We start from the raw sequence: 21,419 nt of genomic DNA on the forward strand, positions 1-21,419 counted from the left end.
AGCAGATCTGGTAGAATGGACAGATCTGGTGCCAACACCGGTATATTAAAAATTCATATCATTACAAAATATAATGCCGGTATTTGGTATGATCTGGTATACAACCCAGCCTTAGTTCTAAGCATCAGCGGAGAGGTAGTGGGTCACAGACTTAAAGTTGAAAAGGAATCTTTGTACAAAACTAGTAATCACAGTTTACTTTTAAGTGGGTCAACATTTCTGCATAAAAAACTCTTATCCTTTTTAAGCATCTCCTCTAAAAGTGCACTGATGTAACTACAATAGGACTCCACAAGGCAGAAAAAAACTACGTAACAGTCACCAAAAAAAAGTAAAATACTATTGATAAAATCGTTTTCCTTTGTAGATCTTTACTAGATTATAAATTGCTAGTAGGATAATATTTATTGAGAAAAGCTTGGTTTGATTTAATGTGATAGGCAGAAAACATGACTTTATAAAGAAATATTGATGCTTTTCTGAAGGTGGTCAGTTTTCAGGAAATATTAGATATTAATGCCAACGTATTCATCCTCATGTGAGGTCTCTGGAAGCAGCAATAAATCATCACCACTACCCATTTATAATTATGAGGGAAGGTGAAATTCCTGAAGTATCCGTGTGTAATTGAGTTGAATTGCGAGAATTTTCTTGTAAGTACAACACGAATGTCTCACCAAATCACTGGGTACATTTTCATTCATACAAACACACACCAAATCCCTACGTTACAATCAAGACTGAGGTCTTAAGTGAATACTGCAAGCCTCTTGTGGGTACTGTATAACTAACAGCTAATTGCAAAAATGAAATAGTAAACCTTAAAAAGACAAAGACAGACATGGACACAAATGCAGTGACTCAAGCATTTTTTTTCCAGCTCTTGTTTATCAGTTGTTCAGCACAGAATTGACACAGAAGTGCAAAGACGAGAGAAGATTCAATGTTCAGCAGTAAAGGTCACATGACAGCATGTCCTTCTGAATGTTTAGCTGAAATCAAAACAAACAAGAAACAGGGTTGAAAGAAGCATATATCTTCAATGAGCCTTTGCAGTGCAGGTGATGCAACAATGCTACAAAAGGAATTTATCAAATTTTCCAAGAAGCAATGAAGTTTGTCTTTAGTTTTCTCAAGCTGAGAATTCTTCATATCAACAGACTGGGGAACAATTTCATAATAGTGATTTACAAGTAATGCTTACACACAGAGCAAATGGTGGCAGAATATAGTTTAATAAACAAAAATTTGTTGAGAAGTTAGTGGATAAAATACAAACTAATTTGGGAGAAACAAGTCTTTTACATGCTCGTGTATCACAGATATAAAGTAATGTATATATATCTCTCTCTATATATAGAGATATATATATTCCCACTTACATAGAGGTCATGTCATTGAGAGCATGGTCCAGTTCCTCACTGATGGCTTTGTACTTGAGTTTTTGTGCATAAAGCTCATCTATATACATACAAACACACACACACACATCCAAAGTGAAGATGTGTGTTGCAAAAAAAAAAAAACACATTAGAAATTGCTATTTGAAAAATAAAGTAAAATTAAAAACAAACAAACATAAATGCAAGGTGGGGAAGGCTTAGGGAAGGAAATCAGAGGGATATCAGAATACTAATTCATTGCTGTTCTTTAATGTCACTTTACATTGGAGCGGATTATTTAAAAACCCTTTTTACCCTGGAGGAGTCTGTAGCAGCTGCACTAGGACCAGGTTGTAAATGCAACCAGCCACTGTTTTTCAAAAGGTGAGTATAGCTGAGAATTGTTGTGCTTTATTTCTGTTGCATTAAGTTTGCCTTGATGTCCAATTTAATAACAAACTAAAAGAATCAAAGAAAATGGTTATCTTAATTGAATTATATTGAAAATGTTTTGATATTGTGCCTTATAACATATCTCATGACATAACAAAGACACTTGCCCTTAATAAATTCTTGGTTACAGTGGGGAAGAAAAATTCCCTTACCGATTTATGTCCACATTGTAATTTTACCACTTAACACTGAGAGTACGAGTTAAACTAAGCACAATTCCAGAGAAATTAGAAATTGAAAAATTAAGATTAAGTGCAAGTTTTTCTTAACATCCTTTTTAGTTGTTGGTCATAAGGCATAGCTGTTTCTTGGTCTTGTAGTTTTGTAGCTGTTCCACAACTACAGTATTTCAATTTATACAAGCAAATCTGCCTAACTGCCACTTGTATTTTGTATTTGGACTTGTATTTCTGTCACACTCGTCTAGAGTGAACTCGACTGAAAAAAAACTACTCTGTTGGCAGAGTGTTCCTGAGTGTGAGAGCAGCACTAGAAAGTTTTTGAACACACCACTCTCTTCCTGCACTTTATACTGTACGTTAGTCTCATTCTGAGAGGCGGGTGGAACAATAAGGTGCATAACATAATGAACATCTTCCTAATATTATGTTGGTCCCCTTTTTGCTATCAAAAGAGCCCATGGACTGCACTAGGTCCCTAAAGGAGGTGAGTAGATCTCAGCACATTTGACACTATTGATCAAGGTATTCTACTACACTTGAAAGTGTGATCTGGATTACAGGAACTGTTTTTGGCTGGTTTGAATCCTGTCTGTCATATAGAAAAATCGTTATTTGCATGGCCAAACTTAAATCTGTGTATGATAAAGTAAGCTATAGGGTTCCTTAGAGTTCTGTGCTAGTACCAATACTATTGACATTATACTGTACATGCTTCCCTTAGGCAATATTATTAGAAGGCACGGTATAGACTTTATTGCTACGCAGATGTCTAAGACAGGTGCAGGGAATTGACATGATGTATTATTATCATTATTATTATTATTAATATAAGTGGTAGTAGTAGTAGTATAGACTATATATAGATGTAAAATAAATGTAAAATACCAGTATTGTTCTTACCAACATTATTTGTGATTAAACATTATTTCTGAATAAAAGTAAACTTTTTGTTTGTTTTCATTTTCTTTGCTAAAATAATGTTAATACAACAAAATAATAAAGGTGTATTTAAAAAACAGTAAACACCACTCTGATTGGCTGCGGCATTGCGTCATCACAAGTACATCCACTCCGATTGGCCCAGGTGTTTCGCTAAGTGGCCGCTCGGCTCTGCGACAAACTTTGCACCGTCGACCTCTACAACAATCTACAGTTGCAAGTAAGTTCGGTCAGCCCATAGACTGCCTAGTTAATTTTGTGTTCATATCTGCATTTTTTTGCCGTTTTAGCTTCGTTGTGTTAATCTACTTCAAACCCGTCGTCGCTACAATTAGCATTTCATCTGCTAACGTTAGCTTTTGAACACGACAATTTGTTTATAACGAAGGCGGCGAAAAATCAATACATATAGCGGTTGGTAACGTTATATATAACACATACGATGTTACGAGTAGTCGTAGTTTAGAGTCTTCTCTTTTTTCTACTTGTGCAGATGGAATCATGCAATTTGATAATCTAGCCACTGAGGAACTTATAAGGACAAATACTTCAGAGCATTTAAAGTATGCACCGCAAAGGAGGGGAGATAGGGGGCTTCACTCGTCACTCAGGGCTGATTTTGTGTGAAGAAACTATTTTAGCAAGATATTGAGCAAGATAGGTATCTGCTGTTTACCTTAGTACTCGCGAGTACCCGCCTGTTGTCATTTGGCAACGTGTATTTGTGTCAAAAAAAAAAAAAAATGGAAGAGCAGAGGCTAGGATTTAAGAATGGCCGCCCGCCACTCCTAAATGAATGTGGAGGAAACACCGGTACAGTATAAAAACAATGTCTAAAATGAGTTTGAATTTGACGTAGAAAAGACGTCCACAAAGACCACATTTTGTCTACAAGTGGTCCCTATAAGGACGTACTGTAGACGTCATGAATGGACGTTCAACAGACGTAAAAAAAAAAACGTTGTCTGGGGTAACATTCTCCATTAACAGTCTGACCCGAATTAGATGTGCAAAAATGACTTGGAAAAGACATCGTTTAGATGTCTCTTTGCTCAGTGGGAAGTGACCAGTGCCTTCTTTCACCTGTCAACATTAGTAACATTCTGTCTCAGAGTGATGCTGAAAAACTAGTTCATGCATTTGTGTCTTTCTGGATTACTGTAATTATTGCCTGACTGCCCAAATAGCGCTTTCAAAATACCATAGCAAGAGCACTGACAGGAATTCTCTTCATTGGCTCCCTTTAAAATCCAGAATTAAATTTAAAATCCTCCTTCTTACATACAAGGCCCTCAAAGGCCTAGCTCCATCATATCTGAAATCATTGTACCCCCCTTCCAAGCTACATCTGTTATCATGGTCTTATCAACCTGTCCAGTCTTCATGGTCTGCAGTTGTCTACTCCTACCCGGATAGACAATTCTCCAACCTGCACATGATTCCGCTTATGCACTCAAGCTGTCATGTAACATTGTCAGCTATATCTTGTACTCTTGTGCATCCTGGTGCCATGTGTTCCCCATTTAAGTAATGCACATGCACATGCCAATCCACATGATAACATGATTCATGAGGGGCATCTTCTGCCATTGGTTCATGGTCCACTTTCCGTGCTCTTGTGCCCATCTTCTTCAACAACTTGAGCTGTGACAGTAGCTCATCTGTTGAATTGGGCTTTGCTCACCACTGTTCCGTCCTTGGAACACTTCTGGTAGATACTGGCCAATGCACACCTCACAACAGCTGCAGTTTTGGAGATGTTCTGACCCAATTGTCTAGCCATCACAATTTGGCCCTTGTCAAACTTCCTCAAATATTTACACTTACATGTTTTTCCTGCTTCTAACACATGAACTTTGAGAACAAAATGTTTACTTACTGTTTATTATATCGCGTCTGCTGAGGCACCATGATAAAGAAATAATTTTTTTATAATATAATGTTATTCACTTCAAATGTTAGTGGTCATAATGTTATGCATGAATAGTTATGTTTCTTATTACTTATTTTGGTTGGCTGACAATCATTTTGTTACCATCATCAACAGGTTTTTTATTTTATGTTGTTTTTGTTAGTTAGCCTTATGTTTTGTGTCAGCATGGCTTTTCTTTTTTCCTGATTTATTATTTACTAATTATTCTGTATGTTCAAAAATTGAAATGAACAAAAAGATTCTTTATAGCCATTATTTTAACTGTTCCTGTTCTTGTGTCATTTCATAGTAAAAATAGACAGTCCTACTACTTGAAAAACAGTGGGACTGCGCATTGTAAGACTGTCTCATTAACCATTTTGCTATTCATGTGATTTACTTGAGTTTCACAAAATAATTTTTGCAGAAGCAAAAATTATGTATGCTTTCAGAATAAAGGTGTTGCAATAATAATTCAGTTTGCTTCAATTGCTAAATGTGGCATGTTCCATAGCTTGTTCCAGCTCATAAAAAACTGAGCCAAGGCAAAAGATGGACAATAAATAAATAATTAAATAGAATAGAATAGAATTATGCCTTTGTTATTCACACCTTGAAAAAGAAAAAGGATGGTGGCAAGACATTTCAGGTCTTCACTTCATAACTCAAAAAAAACCCCTCATCGAAGTCTTAGTTTTGTACAAATCCCACTCAACATGAAACACAGACTAGTAAAAAAAACAAAAAAACAAAACAAAAACTGCTTAAGTACTTTATTTGAAGCATGGCAATATCAAAGGCTTGTACTGGTGCTTCTACTTTCTAGACAGTTTGTTCAATATAAAGTATTTTAATGGAGATATTTAGAAGCTTTGTGAAAAAATCTAATGAGTGCCTCACCTTCAAGATCATCAATAGTCTTCTCCAGCTTGGCCACAGATCTCTCAGCAAATTCAGCTCGGGTTTCAGCCTTAAAAACAAATTGTGTTTAGACAACATCTGAGGTGATGTTTAAGGTATAATGTGGATTTGTATTCAAAAGTTTATCAATTGAGGGATAACAGTTTCTAAACAAATTCTTACCTCTTTCAACTTATCAGTCAGGATCTTGATTTCCTCTTCATACTTGTCCTCCTTTTGAGAGTACTACAATAAGAAACAACATTATTCAGAGGCAGCTCGATGATATGATATTTGTCGTCGATCACTTGACAATAACTACACGGACGCCTCAGAGAAGTCAGGTGAGGAGTTCAGTGGGTCACTGCAGCAAACTAGCAGCGGTTCATCAAGTGTGTGGAAATAATTAACTTAAGATGAAGCCCATGCTATTATGACATGCAGAATATGTAAGTTAGTCCTGAAATACAACCAAAATACGATTGCAATGCACACTCAGCTAAAAAAATTGTTTTTTTTTTATATGTAATATAAAAATGTTTGTAATGAATTGTGCAACTTGTGTGTATTTGTATTTTTCTGTTTGTTGCTTCAGGCCAAGGTCAATTGGTCATATCAACTGACTCACCTGGATAAATAAAGGTAAAATAAATAAACAAATAAATTTGTCAACCAAAACTATAAGTATACTGCACCATCTTGATCTGAGTATATTGGCCATGTCCTACCTTCTCTGCCTGTGCCTCCAGAGATTTGAGGTTATTGGTGACATTCTTCAGTTCCTCTTCAAGCTCAGCACATTTACTTGTTTAGTTTTGATATCAGTAAAAGGAGAGAAATAGAGAGAAGTAAGGCTATCAAATTACTGAATACTTGACAATATATACTTGTTACATAAATTATAAGTGTCAAAAGCAAAAATAGTGGTGAGAGCTGTTCCCACAGTTTAAAAACATCCCATTAGGGGCCTGCTTTTACTTTGTTAAAAGAGTATTCTAGAAGTACTGACATGAAAACATGAGCAATTATTAAAAGCAGTACTCATTATGGAAAATGGGACCAAGAGCTATGGAGCTGTTTTAACACATTTATACTGCTGGGAAGCTTCAATGCATCCTCATGATGCATTGAAGCAGTGAATTCATATTTTTCAGAGCTGTTCACTTGTCACTGTATTACTTAAGGACCTTTTTTAATATGAGTAGAAAATGGACTGAGTGAGAGGGAAATTCATTAGAAGAGGAGGGAAAATGCAGAGGGGTAAATCTGGCTAATGCTAACTAAAGTCAGATGAATGAGAATTACAAAAATAAGTACTAGGCCAAGGCAAGGAATTGGAGCCACGTTTACATCATCAAGACTTTCTAATAGCGGGGGGACCTTAAGACAGATGCTGGTATTTGTTTCAGTCCTGTTTGAATGATGATCAGTTGTGCCATGTTTCAAAGATCTAACATATGCTGTTGTTGCAGTGCATGTGTCATTGTTTGACTGTGAATAGACTACTATGATACCCATTCACATTTTCACGAGATGAAAAGGCATTATCTGCCTGCCAGTTGTATCACTGCACTACCTGTTCTTAGTGGAAACAGTGCTCCTGGAAAATGAACAGCTATCTTTAACAAAAACAAAATAAAAAACAAAGAAAACAAATCAGGGCTCGATGATATACACACTCACGCCTCAGCCAGCTCTGCCCTCTCCTCTGTACGCTCCAGCTCTCCTTCTACAATCACCAGTTTGCGAGCCACCTGGAAAAAAACACACACATATATGATAATGTGTACACATACACACACGTGTGTGTGTGTCATTTTCATTAGTTTAATATGTATTACCCCAAAAACTTAGACAATAACAAGGATAGCCCCAAATAACAGAAATTGACAATGTCACTAGCGGGTGTTTCCACCATGTGCCACAATGACCGCTTGACCGAGACGTCTCATGCTCCTCATTAGCCTGATGATGTTGTTCTGAGGCAATGCATTTCTTCCTTCCACAAGTGATACACGCAGTTCTGCCACGTCACGTGGGGGTGGTGTACAATCATCCAGTCTCTGCTTCAGCTGGTCCCAGACGTGCTCTATGCCTATATACCATATGAGGTATTCTGACTTCCTGAAGTCGAGCTGTGACAATTCTTTCACAATGTGGTGGAGCATCATCATCCATGAACAGAAAGTTTTCTTCCACCTTCGTAATATCATCAAAATTAGGAGCATCCTTTCTCAGAGTGATGCGGAAAAACTAGTTCATGCATTTGTGTCTTCCAGGCTGGATTATTGTAACTCGTTACTGTCTGGCTGTCCATGTAGCTCTTTAAAAAGCCTCCAATTGATTCAAAACGCTGCAGCAAGAGCACTGACAGGAATTAGCAAGAGAGATCATAATACTCCAGTATTAGCTTCTCTTCATTGGCTCCCTTTAAAATCTAGAATTGAATTTAAAATCCTCCTCCTTACATACAAGGCCCTGAAAGGCCTAGCTCCATCATATTTGAAAGACCACATAGTACCATACTGTCCCAACAGATCACTACGATCTCTAAGTGCAGGTCTGCTTGTGGTTCCTAGAGTTTCTAAAAGTAGAATGGGAGGTAGAGCCTTCAGCTATCAGGCTCCTCTCCTATGGAACCAGCTCCCAGTTTGGGTTTGGGAGGCAGACACAGTCTCTACGTTAAGGTCAGGCTTAAGACTTTCCTTTTTGAAAAAGCTTATAGCTAGGTCTGGACTTAACCATCCCTTAGTTATGCTGCTATAGGCCTAGGCTGCAGGGGGACGATGCACTGAGGACATGTCCTCTCCTCTTTCTTCTCTGGCTCCTGTCCTCTAATATCTTATCATTTTATTTTCTATCCCTTATAATTTACTAACCACTGTGTCTTACTCTCTCCCCTCCGCTCCCCTCCCCCTCCATCATCTTGTGAGGGTCTCTGGTCTGGAGTGCTGAATATCTGACCTGTGGAGTTCTAAGCTACATCTGCTGCCGTGGCCTCATCAACCAGCCCAGTCTTCATGGTCTGGAGTGCTGTGTATCAGACCTGTGGAGCTCCATAAACTACATCTGTCCCAGTCATCATGGCCTCCTGCAGTTGTCCACTCCTACCTAGATGAACAATTCACCAACCTGCCCATAATTCCCATTATACTCACAAACTGTCACAGATCATCAGCTATGTGTTATATTACTAGACCCTACATGTTTCCTTACGCTTGATGTATGTATCTATGACAGAAGTTTGTTTATCTTGTTTCTCCTGCTCTTCTTTTCTCTCTATCTTCTCTGTTTTCTCTCTATCTTCTCTGTTTCTACCCGGCTGGCCTTCAGCAGATGGGTCCCTCCATATGAGCTGGGTTCTGCTCAAGGTTTCTTCCTGTTAAAAGGGAGTTTTTTCCTTGCCACTGTCGCCCTCAGGCTTGCTCTGGAGGTTGCAGGCTGGTTTTTGTGAAGCGTCTTGAGACGATTTGTATTGTTATTGGCGCTATACAAATAAAACTGAATTGAATTGAATTGAAATTGAAAGTTGGGGGTGTGCTGGCAGAATTGGGGGATGATGATGGGTTTTATGATGTCTCTAAGGTAAGAACTTGGAGTGACTGAGCCACCTACAATAACCAAATCTGTTTTGCGCTGACTGGTGATGCCTGCCCAGACTGTTGCACTTCCTCCACCAAAAATGCCTTGTTGATGTGAGAGGTCAGAGGAGAATGGGCAGACTGGTTCAGAAAGATAAAAAAGCAACAGTAACTCAATCACTGGTTACAACCAAGGAATGCAGAATACCATCTCGGAACATGTGGAACCTTGAAGAAGATGGGCTACAGCAGCAGAAGACCACACCGGGTGCCACTCCTGTCAGCTAAGAATAGGAAACTGAGACTACAGTTGGCAGAGGCTCACCAAAATCGGACAATAGAAGACTGGAAAAATGTTGCCTAGTTTGACGAGTCTCAATTTCAGCTCTGACATTTGGAATTCAGGATAATGCACCATGTCACAAAGCTCATATCATCTCAAACTGGCTTCTTGAACATGACAATGAGTTCACTATACTCCAATGGCCTCAATCCAATAGAGCACCTTTGGTGGAACGGGAGATTCACATCATAGATGTGCAGCCGACAAATCTGCAACAATTGTGTGATGCTATCATGTTAATATAGACCAAAATCTCTTATGAATGTTTTCAACACCTTGTTGAAAGTATGCCATGAAGAATGAAGGCAATTATGAAGGCAAAAGTGCGTATAGCAAGGTGTACATAATAAAGTGGGCTGTGTTCCTGTAATCAGCTACAAGCACTGTCTGAGTCCCCTGAGCTGCCCGGAGTGTGGCCTGAAATACCCACTGAACTACAGAAGAAGTGCTGGAGATGCCAGGCTGGAGTTGGAGGTGGAGGAGCGGAGAAGGAGGTTCAAGTCGGTGGTGCTGTCCGTCCTCATGGGGAATGTGAGGTCTTTGGCAACAGGATCGATGGACTATGTGCACTTAATGGAACCCAGAGAAAGTGTGCTGTGAGAAGCGCCTTGGAGACCTGGTTCATACCGACTACAGTACGTCTGTGCCCAGCTTCATGACTCTACAGGCGCACACACTCTGTTGGCGTTTACATCCCTCCCTCAGCGACAAAGACCAGCTCCATCGCGATGACACGATCCATGCTGCTGTTGCTATGCAACTGGCCAAACAACCACATCACCTTAGACAGTTTTGCCAACTACTTTTGTTCATAATGCTAATTCTGTAATTTTTTCACACTGTTACACTATTTAATAACACTGTTGTGTGATAATACTTGCCTAATTTTACTTTAATTTAATCTCATTTTATTTTATCTTTCTTATGATTTTTTATGAATGTTTACTTTTATGTACAATGAAGCTAAGGCAACAAAGTTAACATTCATCTATTGATCATCGTGAAACTAGAAGCTATTTCAAACACTAACTCTATGGTTTTAACATCGTCAGTACTGCAGACTATGTAAATTCTGTGTCAGGACAGAAGTTCTATGATGCTAGTGCTCTATGCAATTTCTGAAGACACAGCATCATAAGAGAATCTCAGTCAACATTGCTATAGAATTGCATATTCCAATAGACAACAACAAAAAACTAACCTCTTCATACTTCCGGTCAGCCTCCTCTGCAATGTGTTTAGCCTCCTTCAGCTGAATCTCCTGGAGCTCCATCTTTTCTTCATCCTTTAGAGCCCTGTTCTCAATCACCTTCATACCTCTGCACACACAAATCATCATTAATTATTTCTTGGTCTGTTCTAATATTTGCTTATTATTAAGCAAGTATTTGTCATTGATTGTCAAGTAATTATTAATAATTACATGTATCTTAAATAACTTAAAACTAATTGGAAGTAGTAGATTACAAGCAAGATGAAAGAAACCATCCAACAAATGTCTGTAATTCAAGTCTTTTATTTTACTTTTGTCTGTCAGTAGACTCAGACAGCGCTTTTCTGTACATTTTAATTCAAGGGTAACAATATTTCCCCTAGAGAGCTATTGTTGGACAGACGGCTTTAATTAGTGAGGCACACCTAAAATGCACATCTTGTATTGTTACATTGGTATGTGCAACAATGTGTATTATTTGAATAGCTTAATATTGAGTGCAAAATGATAATAATAATGTACATTTATAAATAACACTAGGCTGCATTTAATATGGAAGGCAGGGGGCCCCTACTTAATCTCTCCACCAGTTTGGGGCTCTTTGGTCTGAAAAATGTTGAAGACTCCTGTGTTAAATTATTTATGTCTCGGCATTGTTGCAGACCGTGTACAGCCTTTCATGGAGAGGTATTCCCCAATGGCAGCGTCCATAATGTGTCTTATTACAAAGCAAAATTGTTTGGGAATGATTTGAGGTACAAAACAATGACAACAGGGTGTTGACTTGGCCTCTGAGTTTCCCACATCTCCACCCACTGTAATATTTGTGGTATCTGCTGGACAAACGAGTCCCAACCGCTCTGCAACTTGCAGTTACTTTAGCTCATTGGGGCTAGATACCATACCACAACTTCACAACATTTGTGGAGTCCATGCCTTGGCATTTCAAGGCTGTTCTGGTAGCAAACAGCAGACAAAGACATAGTGTATTAGCGTTTTTTGTTTGTTTGTTTATTTTTTTAACTTTTACTTTTTTCTGTGTTGAAAACCAATCGCCATGGTTTTTGTCTTTTTGTCTTTTTGTGGAGCTTTTATTTATTTTTTCTGGGCTTATTACATATGGCTGTGGTGTTCGATGGAGTAACCGTCCTTTGGTTTATTCAAGGCAGCAACAGCTAGGGATATCAATGCCTCCTGTGATGTACGAGAGAAAAAAATTCATGTTTCAAAGACACTGTTAAATTTTCAAAAACATAAAATAATCAATATCTGAAAAAAATGAATGGATTGATCTGTATTTTAAGGTGCTTGGCAGCACAGCTAAAATGTTTGTTTGACAGCACACAGTAGGCCAGGCATCCACAAAACCTTTGCTCAGTTTTTGAAGCCCATCCTCCTCCTACCCATCTGAAGGCCCTCCCAGGTGTCATCACGTTTCACTGCTGCTTCGAAAGAAAGGTGATGACTACATACTGTACAGTTCGAACGTTGTGAGCGAGTGATTCTATGTAAATTCTCAGACTACTGGGTCACTGAAGTGATAACTTGTTAAATTTATGATTCATTAATTTAATGTATTTGACTTAATTTTTTTACTTGTTAAAAAGTATTTGAATACTTATTTGATGCTTATGAATGCCTGTAAGGCCAAGTCTATTGTAACATCAGGTAGTTCATCTGTTCATGTTTAACTTAAAATGAATAAATTAAAAAAAGTACACTTAATTTATCTTTAACTTATTTGTATGAGCTTCATTACCTACATAATCTTTTAGAAATTATTTGGTGACATATGGACATATATATTCAGAATAATGAAAACAAACTATTAAGTCCATAAATTATTTACATGATGCACAACTATACCTTTTTTCTGGATATTAGGATCTGGTATCTGGTAAGTATGAAATTTTGAAATTTCACTTGTGGGAACTTGCAGGAACACTGACATTATGGGGGCCATTGGTACCAACCATCCTGTCCCTATATAACCAAATGTAAGAACTGTTTCCATATTCTTGGCACAAAGTCAAGCACGTTTCCAACCACAGTTGTTGTACTTTGCCAGAGCTGCCCCATGTCCCTGGTCCTGTTTATGATATTCACGGCTCAAACTTAGAGAGAGAAGGGTCAGGAGCTTGGACATTCGGGAGGGAACTCGGACTAATGCTGCTGGTCCTTTGCAGCAAATGGACCCTTCGCGTCATTTTCTGAGGGGGTTCATGTATCTGATTCAGACGCCTCCTGGGTGCCAGCAGAGAGCAGACTCCAGGTTAGACACAGAAATGGCTGGAGAGATTACATATCCTATTTGGTCTGGGAACACCTTGGGATTACCCATGAAGAGCTGGAATGTGTTGCTGGTTATATGATCCAAACTTAATGGTTTTAATAGTCTTACTGGTTCTTTTTATTCAGTCATTTAGTCTCTCTGTGACTTTTTACAACATACACTATTGTTTTTATCTTTTGCTAGGCTACCACCCAACCGAGTTTGCCGTAGCCCCGGTGGCTATGCAAACAAACGTTGCCAGCCATGCTCACAGAGGACGCACAGCTGAGAACAGCAGATAAATAATTTCTGACCTTAAGGAAGATATCCGCAGGCTCTCAGACAAACTAGAGAAGAAGGACTTGATGCTTTCCAGCTTCATGGAGGTAGCGCAATCCAAACACTTGGCGTCACTAAGCGCAGCCCTCCAAGACACCATGGTGTGGGACCCCTCTGTCTGTCCGCGACCCTCTTTGTCCACGCCTGACTGGGCCGAGGTGGTGGTTCGTGGCCAAAGTCAGGGTTCCAGTGGGTCTGCCGCGCCTGGGCCTTTCTAACTGGTTTGCAATCCTTTCAGATGACACACCGCCAGGCCATCCAGACATTGATCTCTGTCTTCCTCAGGTCGGATCTCAGCACCTACTGACACCGGCGCTGTCTCCCCACTGGTCACTGCTGGCCCATGAGTGGTTGGCAGAGGCTTGAAGGAGAGGATAACATCATCTTGAAGGTCCCATCCACTTGGCGTAAGATCCTGAAGCAGGCCATGCACCATCACTCCAGCAGGTTTCCAAAACCCGAGCCGTCCCCCATTGAGCTCCGACGCTGTGGCCACGCTGAATCTCCTTCCAAGGTATGACGTCACAACACTGCGGAATCTCTTCTCCAGGTCTGACGCTGCAGCGGCTGCACAACATGTCTCCTTTTCCCATGAGGATCTGCCTCCTTCCCCTCCTCCTCTGCCCCTCCATCAGTCCGCTGGTAGTGGATGGCTCACATGATATTGGTTTTATAGACACACAACCTGTTCTAGGGCAGGCGGACTTCACCCCTATTTCCTGGGTAGCAGAATGCTATCAGCTAACATACAGCATGCACCATGCTGTCTGGTGTCAGAGACCATGTCTATGACTGGACACGTGCCATACCCCCTCCCACGTGCCTTCTTCACCTGCCACACCAACAGGCCACAGTTTTTCTCCAACAGCTTCCCCTGCAGGACAGATCTCCCATCACTCCCCTCACCAGTCTACCCCTAACCCTAACCCTAACTCTAAACTCAGAAACTGTAAAGCCAGTCCTTTTAACTTCCTTTCAACTTCTCCCGTCTCTATTCGCACATAAGGTACGAATAGTACCTTATGTGCTAATAAACTCTCTTCAAAACTAGTCTTGGGTCGTAAGGAAAGGATGAAACAATTTTTGCAGTTTTTTTGATTCTCAAGCATTATGTTGAATAAAATGTATAGAATGTACAACATAGTCGCTAACAGATATGCACTTTGTGTTTTGGGTAGTTTTTTTCCCATCAAAATTTAGAATTAATATTATGCAGCATTCTCCTGACTAGCATTTTCTTAGCTATTGAAATCTATTTCTAAAAGGGAGATTAGTACTACAGTCTCATTAAAAATATTTTTTTGCTGAACTCTTTATAGGTTGCAACAGAACATTTTTCCAACTGAACTGTAATGGACAGAGTTGAAATTAAAGCAAAAAAAAACAAAAAAAAAACACAGAAACTCTTTGTGCTTATTAGCCTGATGTTATCTAGCTAAAACACTGTGGTAATAATGGGATAAGGCAGTATCCATTTCCTTTATGACACAAAACACTGAACATAGCACGTGAACAAAGGGGTGAGAATCACAGCAAGAAGTCACCTCTCGCTTTCGTCGGCAGCCTTCTCAGCCTCCTCTAGTTTCTGAAGTGCTGTTGCCAGTCTCTCCTGAGCTCGATCCAACTCCTCCTCCACCAGCTGGATGCGTCTGTTCAGGGAAGCCACTTCTGCTTCAGCCTGAGCACAGATAAATATGATGTAGACTAATTCAAACAAACCATTTTTATAATTAAATTAGCCTTAAATTGACTTTGTTAAATGTAGTTTTTCTGATTGAAAGCTGTCTATTTTCAGAGACAGGATATTAACCTTGCACCATGGTACAATGTAACCTTGTTTCTACTGTGCTGTGTCATAAAAATATCTTTAATGACCCTCTGACATGTGCTCAGCATCTCATTCTGAGTCAGACTGGCCACTTCTTGCCCACTTGTTTGGTTTTCAAGATGAAGAAAATGTAGAAAATATACTTCAACACTACAGAATATTTGCCCAACTATTGCCATTCTTGGCATGATCAATGCATAATTGCATAAAATAATGCCCCTTTCAAGTGGAGAGATTATTGTGCAATCATCAAGATCTTTTAGTGTTCCACAATGTATTACTTTTTTCATTTGAAAGGTAATAAGCAAACTGAATTATGTTATTGTCATTGATTGTCAAGATTAGTGCCAGGCTAATGCTAATACAGCCAATACGTATTTAAAAAATTATCCATGAAAACATTTCTACAGTTGTTCACAGTTAGCTGTTTGTGGAGACTTGTGTATGCAAACAATTAAAGAAGTTCCTTTTACAACTGCAAAGTTAAGTGAAGTTAATGACCATACTGTGAGTCAGCAAAGGATGAAGTCATATATCAATATCAATTCTAACGCAAGGATTACTATATCCATGTAATGTTCAAATAAATTCAAATGATATTATTAGTTAAAATTAATGTTTGTACTGCATTATGACAATGAAAAGTGGGTGTTGAGAGTTTGAAGCTTGCTTGAATAGCTCTACAATATACTAGCATACTACTTTACTGGCATTTGTTTGATGACAGCTGTAGTTTCTATATTGAGACTATTACATACGTGAGTTTTTTCTGTTATGTGCCAGTCAGTGGGCCATTCTGGCCAGTGATCTAGCTGCCAATGTTGTTGCTGGGCTGGATAAAACTGAAGGTGCTTGAATGTGTGGTGAACGGTCTCAGCTCCCTGTCCCAGCTGAACCACCTCAGCTGGTCTCTTTTGATGCAAAGGAGCAGTTCTACTCCGAGCTCCCCTTGGATGTCCGGGCTTCTCACCAAGGTTGAGCCACAAATACTATAATGTCTGAGCTCAGTTTTAGTTTTATTATATATACTATAACTAGTGATTACTGAGAACCTTCAGAAACAGTCATTCAAGTTATTCTTGGATGGTCTATAATTGTTTTTTTGTTTGTTTTACTTGAGGCTGTGAACAGAATTAAGTATTAAATTCTAATTCAGTATAATAATTAACTTAGATGTTCAACAGAAATAGCAGGGCTAAATTTAACTAAGTACCATCATTCAAATTAAAGGTTGGCAGATATTGAGACCTGGGAGGAATGAGTGATGTACCTAAAATGGACTTGAACCATTGTTCACAGTCAAGGTTGAGCAGCTGACGTTATAGCCAAAATAGGGCTCTGAATTCCCCAACAGCTGTGTGGGGTCTGTGCAGGGCATGATAAGAATGGAAAAAGAAAAAAGAAAAAAAAAACACACAATCTAATAGGTTTGGTTTACACTGACTACATAATACATCTTTTCAGAGCCTTATCTTTCTCCCTCAGTATAACAGTAAGAGAAGGTATAAACTTTTGATATTTATTTCGTACATGATGGTTACTTTCTCTGTAATCACACAGAAAGAGAGAACACTGCATCTCCCAAAGAGTCAACTCTTGTCATACACGCAATCTTGTGGTAGAGAGTAGTATATACAATTTTCTGAAATGTTACTAAACAACTAAACACAACATAATAGCACTTTTGGAATTGCGTAACTCACGTCAGCCGCCTTCTTGTCAGCAACCTCAAGCTTTTCCTGAGCATCCTTCAGGGCCTCAGAATATTTATCAAGCTCGTCCTCTGTCCCTTTTAGCTTCTTTTGCATTTGCAAAAGTTCATCTTCATGCTGGTTTGTAGGAGATCAAACACAGAGTTAGTGACACTGCAGTATCCTATTCAAAATACAGAATTACAGAATTCATTAATACAGTAAATATATTACTATCATAACTTTTATTTAGTTTTACAAATAGTTTTACATTAGTTTTAAAAATATTTACACCCCCCTTTATTTCATCCATTGGCAGATCTCTTTCTAACATATTTCAAATGGAGGCATATGATGACAAAATCCACAGTCCAGATACTGTACTAAGAGGGTACCCCACTTCCCTGAATTACTGAGATTGCCTAAATCTCATGTTAACGTCCAAAGAAAGACCCTTTGGATTTGGTTTCCATTTAATTACTCTAGAAACATAAGGGATTCCTAACTGGACTAACTGCTCATATGTATTACTATTCATTTAACACAAAATCTGTGACCACTCTACAAGTGAAAACTAACATCACTGACTACCATATGAAAAATTTTGTTACTTTGAACAGGCAGGATAGTACGCATTTGCCTGCAGATCACTTCTTATTAAAACAAATCTGTTATTTCATGCAATATCACCATCATCATAGCAGAAAATGTGTTTTTTGAGGTAGTCAGAGAGTGTAAATGCCTAGTAGACATGCACCACTATCCAGTTTAACTATGGTTGTTGAAAAGGAGACAAAGAAATCCTGTCATAAATAAAACAACAATTAATTAATCATCTTATCAGTCAGGTCTACAAGACATGGGCTGCTGAAGCTGCTGATGTAAAAGCAATCTAATTGCTAAACTTATTACATGACTAGTTCCAATTCAAGTAGTGTTCTGAACCACTGTGTCATTATTTGTTTAGTAAGACTGGTTGTCTGATGGAACATGTTTTTTTGTGTTTTTTGGCATGTGATGGTGAACCTGTGATCATAACCTACCTGCTTGCTTCTGTCTTCAGCGGCTTTTTTGTCTGCCTCAGCTTGTTCAGCCTGGTCCAGTGCATTCTCCTTGTCCAACTTCAGCATAAGCATCTTCTTTTTGATTGCCTCCATTTTGGCTGAGGTTTAATGAGTTTTTACAGCTGAGAAGGCAATTGATGAAGGTAGGATGAGCCTGGGAAACTGACAGAGACTCAAACCTCTGACAATGATAGAGGCAGCCTATTTATATGGCAGACAAGCAGACACTCCCACCTCTAAGCCCTTCAGCTTACTCACACAGACCCATCTTCCTATGCATCTACCATAGATAGCCTGCACACAAGCTTTCCATCTTTAGATAGAAACATACCTCATAATATCTAGCTTTCGTGTCACGTTGGCTCTGAAATGAAGGACAGTACCAAAAAGAACAGAAAAATACTGTAATTTTCATTTCCATACATGGTATCAGTATCCGCTATAAAATCCTAAGGAGGCTGGACAGGCTTACATAGCTGATCATACATGACAAATACTGGTTTAGTTCTTTTCTGGCATGCATGATTCAGATTAGTCATAGCAATAAAAGTATCCACGGGATGCATTTTTGCAAGATTTTAGAAGATTATAGTTGATGTGCCATCTTCATATTTTCTAATTGTTTTGCCAGAGTTGTCAGTACATGCTTGTTGTTTTTATGTTAACGTTAAGAGCTTTTCTTCATATGAGTAATGCTTTACAAATGTTTATACAGATCTTTTTTATCGCCAGTGCTGTGGATCTGGTACTTCCTCCTGGAGTGGGGCAGCAGTAGTTCAGGAGATAGAGTGGTCATCAATTCTGCGATTCGATTCTGCCCTAAACCTTGTCTGACACTTAACTCTTCACCCACCTTGCTCACAGTGTGAACTCCACTGGTATATGATTGCAAGTGAGTGATGTCTGGTGGTGGTTGGAGAGGCCATAGGCACAGATTGGCAGCCATGGGCCATAGGATGAGATCAATCACAAACTATAGCCACCAGAGCTTTCTGAGCTCTTTCTTTCAGATATATGAAGGGAGCGTGCCTTGCATGGCTTTATAGATGAACAAGGTATTAGGGGTGGATACGAATCATAATATGCTATACAGAAAGACACAAATAACGTGTTTTTTACAAATACTTATTTCAAACAACTTATCTTTGTAACAGAGGTGGCTTTGACTGGACCTCATTATTTCTGTCGAATAGATTTTTATTTTTTACCATAACCATGTTCCAGAGGCAGCATATAACTTTTGGGCGACAGAGTTTGACCGGGAGATTATTCTGTTGTGTTACATTGGTACTGAGATGTCTGCAGTCAGGTTCTCTTATGTTAACGTTTGTCTGTTACCTCAGTAATTCAGACTATTGTCTAATGGTAATGGTAAATGGTTTTGAATTTATATAGCATTAACTGGGAGCAATTGGGGGTTCGGTGTCTTGCTCAAGGACATGCCGCTCTACCTACTGGGCCACAATGACCCCTAATGTCACTCACAAGCACCAAATCATCATCACAGCATGTTCTGCCCCTTCAAGTTAGCCTAAATCACCTATATTAGCTGCATTTAGCTAATATTGGATATTATTGAGGAATACCAATTTAGGCTCATCATTCTTTGACGCCATTCCTCTTGGATGAAGAATACACATGCTTTGTTACACTGTTGCTGTTGTCCAGAGAGTGTCACCCTCATGTGACTTTAGGTAGCCAGAACTGGAGTCTCCTGGCCTTTTGTTTCAAGACCTTCCATTTACATATAAACCCATTCCCCTTCCTTTGCTCACAGCAGCAGCTCCATAACCCCACCACTCTCCTTTAACCTATCTGTATAAATGCAGTACATTTCGAATGTTCTGGGTCGGCTTACCTTTCCAGACAATTTCCAGACACCCTCTGTGTCTGTAAGCTCACCATATACACTACCAGTCAAAAGTTTTAGAACACCCTAATTTTTCCAGTTATTTATTGCAATTCAAGTCATGCAAGCCCAATGAATAACTTGAAATGGTACAAAGGTAAGTACTGAACAGCCAGAGGTTGAAAAAAAAAGGTTTGGTTAACCAAAACTGAAAAATAATTTCATTTCATAATGATACATAATATGCATAATATACAAAAAGGCCTTTTTTAGAGAACATGAAGTGGGTTAACAATTTAAAGCTGTTCTGGAGCAATGAAGGTTGAATCAGCCTTGAAAGCTGGTGCTACTAATTCCTACAGGTGTTCCAACTTTTCTGGATTACTTACAACCCCCTCTGTCTGCATGAAAGCAGTGTTGGAACACACTGTGGTACCAGATCCTCATGAGCATTAGTATTAGAGCACAGTATTGTACTGCAGAAGTACCGCAGTAGTGTTGCTACAAAAATGGGGAGAAAAAGGCAATTAACAATGTAAGAGAGACAGGCCATCATAACACTTAAAAATGTAAGTCTTTCCTACAGGGGTATTCCAAAAAAAAATCAAGGTGTCAGTGAGTACAGTTTTCTTCACCATCAAAAGAGACTCAGAAACTGGGGGAAACTCTGACAGTAAGCAATCTGGCAGACCCAAAGCCACAACTGAATCAGAGGACAAGTTTCTGAGAGTTAACAGCCTGCATGATAGGTGGCTCACAGGACAACAGCTTCAAGCACAGCTTAATGGTAGTTGTAGTAAGTCTCAGTTTCAACTGTGAAGAGAAGACTTCGAGCTGCAGGTTTGACAGGACGAGTTGCAGCAAGAAAGGCATTGCTATAAGGTCAGAATAAGACAAAGAGGCTCTCCTGGGCCACGAAACACCGCCATTGGACTAGTGAAGACTGGAAGAATCAAAATTCTTGATGAATCAAAATTTCAAATCTTCGGTTCATCACGCAGGATCTTTGTACGTCGTCGAGTAGGCGAGAGGATGGTTCCACAGTGTGACATCAACTGTCAAACATGGAGGAGGAAGTGTGATGGTCTGGGGCTGTTTTGCTGGATCCAGGGTCAGTGACTTGTACAGAGTACAGGTATGCGCCTAGTTGACCAGAGGTTCATGCTACAGCAAGATAATGTCCCGAAACACAAGTCCAAGCTATGCCAAAACTACCTCAGGAAAAAAGATTTTTCCTGAGGTCTATAAATTGATTCCATGATTTCTTTTTCAACTCAAATTGCTTATTTGTTTTTTGCTTTCATTTCAGGGTGCACTGACACAATAAACTGAATAATTTTCAGTAAAAAAAAAATAAAAATAAAAAAAAATGGAAAACTGGTAGTGTACCAGTATACAAATAAACACTCCACTGCAGCAAACTTTGAGATAAGGACTTTAGATATTTTTCTTCAATAATATACATCCAAAA

The 21,419-nt window shown here is 39.0% G+C and overlaps 1 protein-coding gene across 1 annotated transcript; it reads right to left on the reverse strand.

Annotated features, from left to right (window-relative positions):
• Positions 1-827: 827 nt before the first annotated feature.
• LOC125020516 (tropomyosin alpha-3 chain) lies at positions 828-18,290 on the reverse strand. The gene is made up of 10 exons (XM_047605897.1): positions 18,079-18,290; positions 17,048-17,173; positions 15,061-15,194; positions 10,894-11,011; positions 7,452-7,522; positions 6,497-6,572; positions 5,952-6,014; positions 5,769-5,838; positions 1,383-1,461; positions 828-992 (listed from the first exon to the last, which is right to left on the reverse strand). The coding sequence occupies exons 1-10, from the start codon at positions 18,190-18,192 to the stop codon at positions 989-991; spliced, it is 855 nt and encodes a 284-aa protein (XP_047461853.1). The 5' UTR covers positions 18,193-18,290; the 3' UTR covers positions 828-988.
• Positions 18,291-21,419: the final 3,129 nt, after the last annotated feature.

This window comes from Mugil cephalus, chromosome 14 (genome assembly GCF_022458985.1).
Source record: "Mugil cephalus isolate CIBA_MC_2020 chromosome 14, CIBA_Mcephalus_1.1, whole genome shotgun sequence".
Lineage (NCBI taxonomy): Eukaryota > Metazoa > Chordata > Actinopteri > Mugiliformes > Mugilidae > Mugil > Mugil cephalus.

Excerpts from the sequence above, each read along its gene's own strand:
- LOC125020516 (XM_047605897.1), bottom strand. The coding sequence starts at position 18,192 with ATGGAGGCAATCAAAAAGAAGATGCTTATGCTGAAGTTGGACAAGGAG. Across the intron at positions 7,523-10,893 it reads CTGACCGGAAGTATGAAGAG|GTGGCTCGCAAACTGGTGAT; the intron begins GTTAGTTTTTTG and ends GTTTTTTTCCAG. Across the intron at positions 6,573-7,451 it reads AGGGCAGAGCTGGCTGAGGC|TAAATGTGCTGAGCTTGAAG; the intron begins GTGAGTGTGTAT and ends AAACTAAACAAG.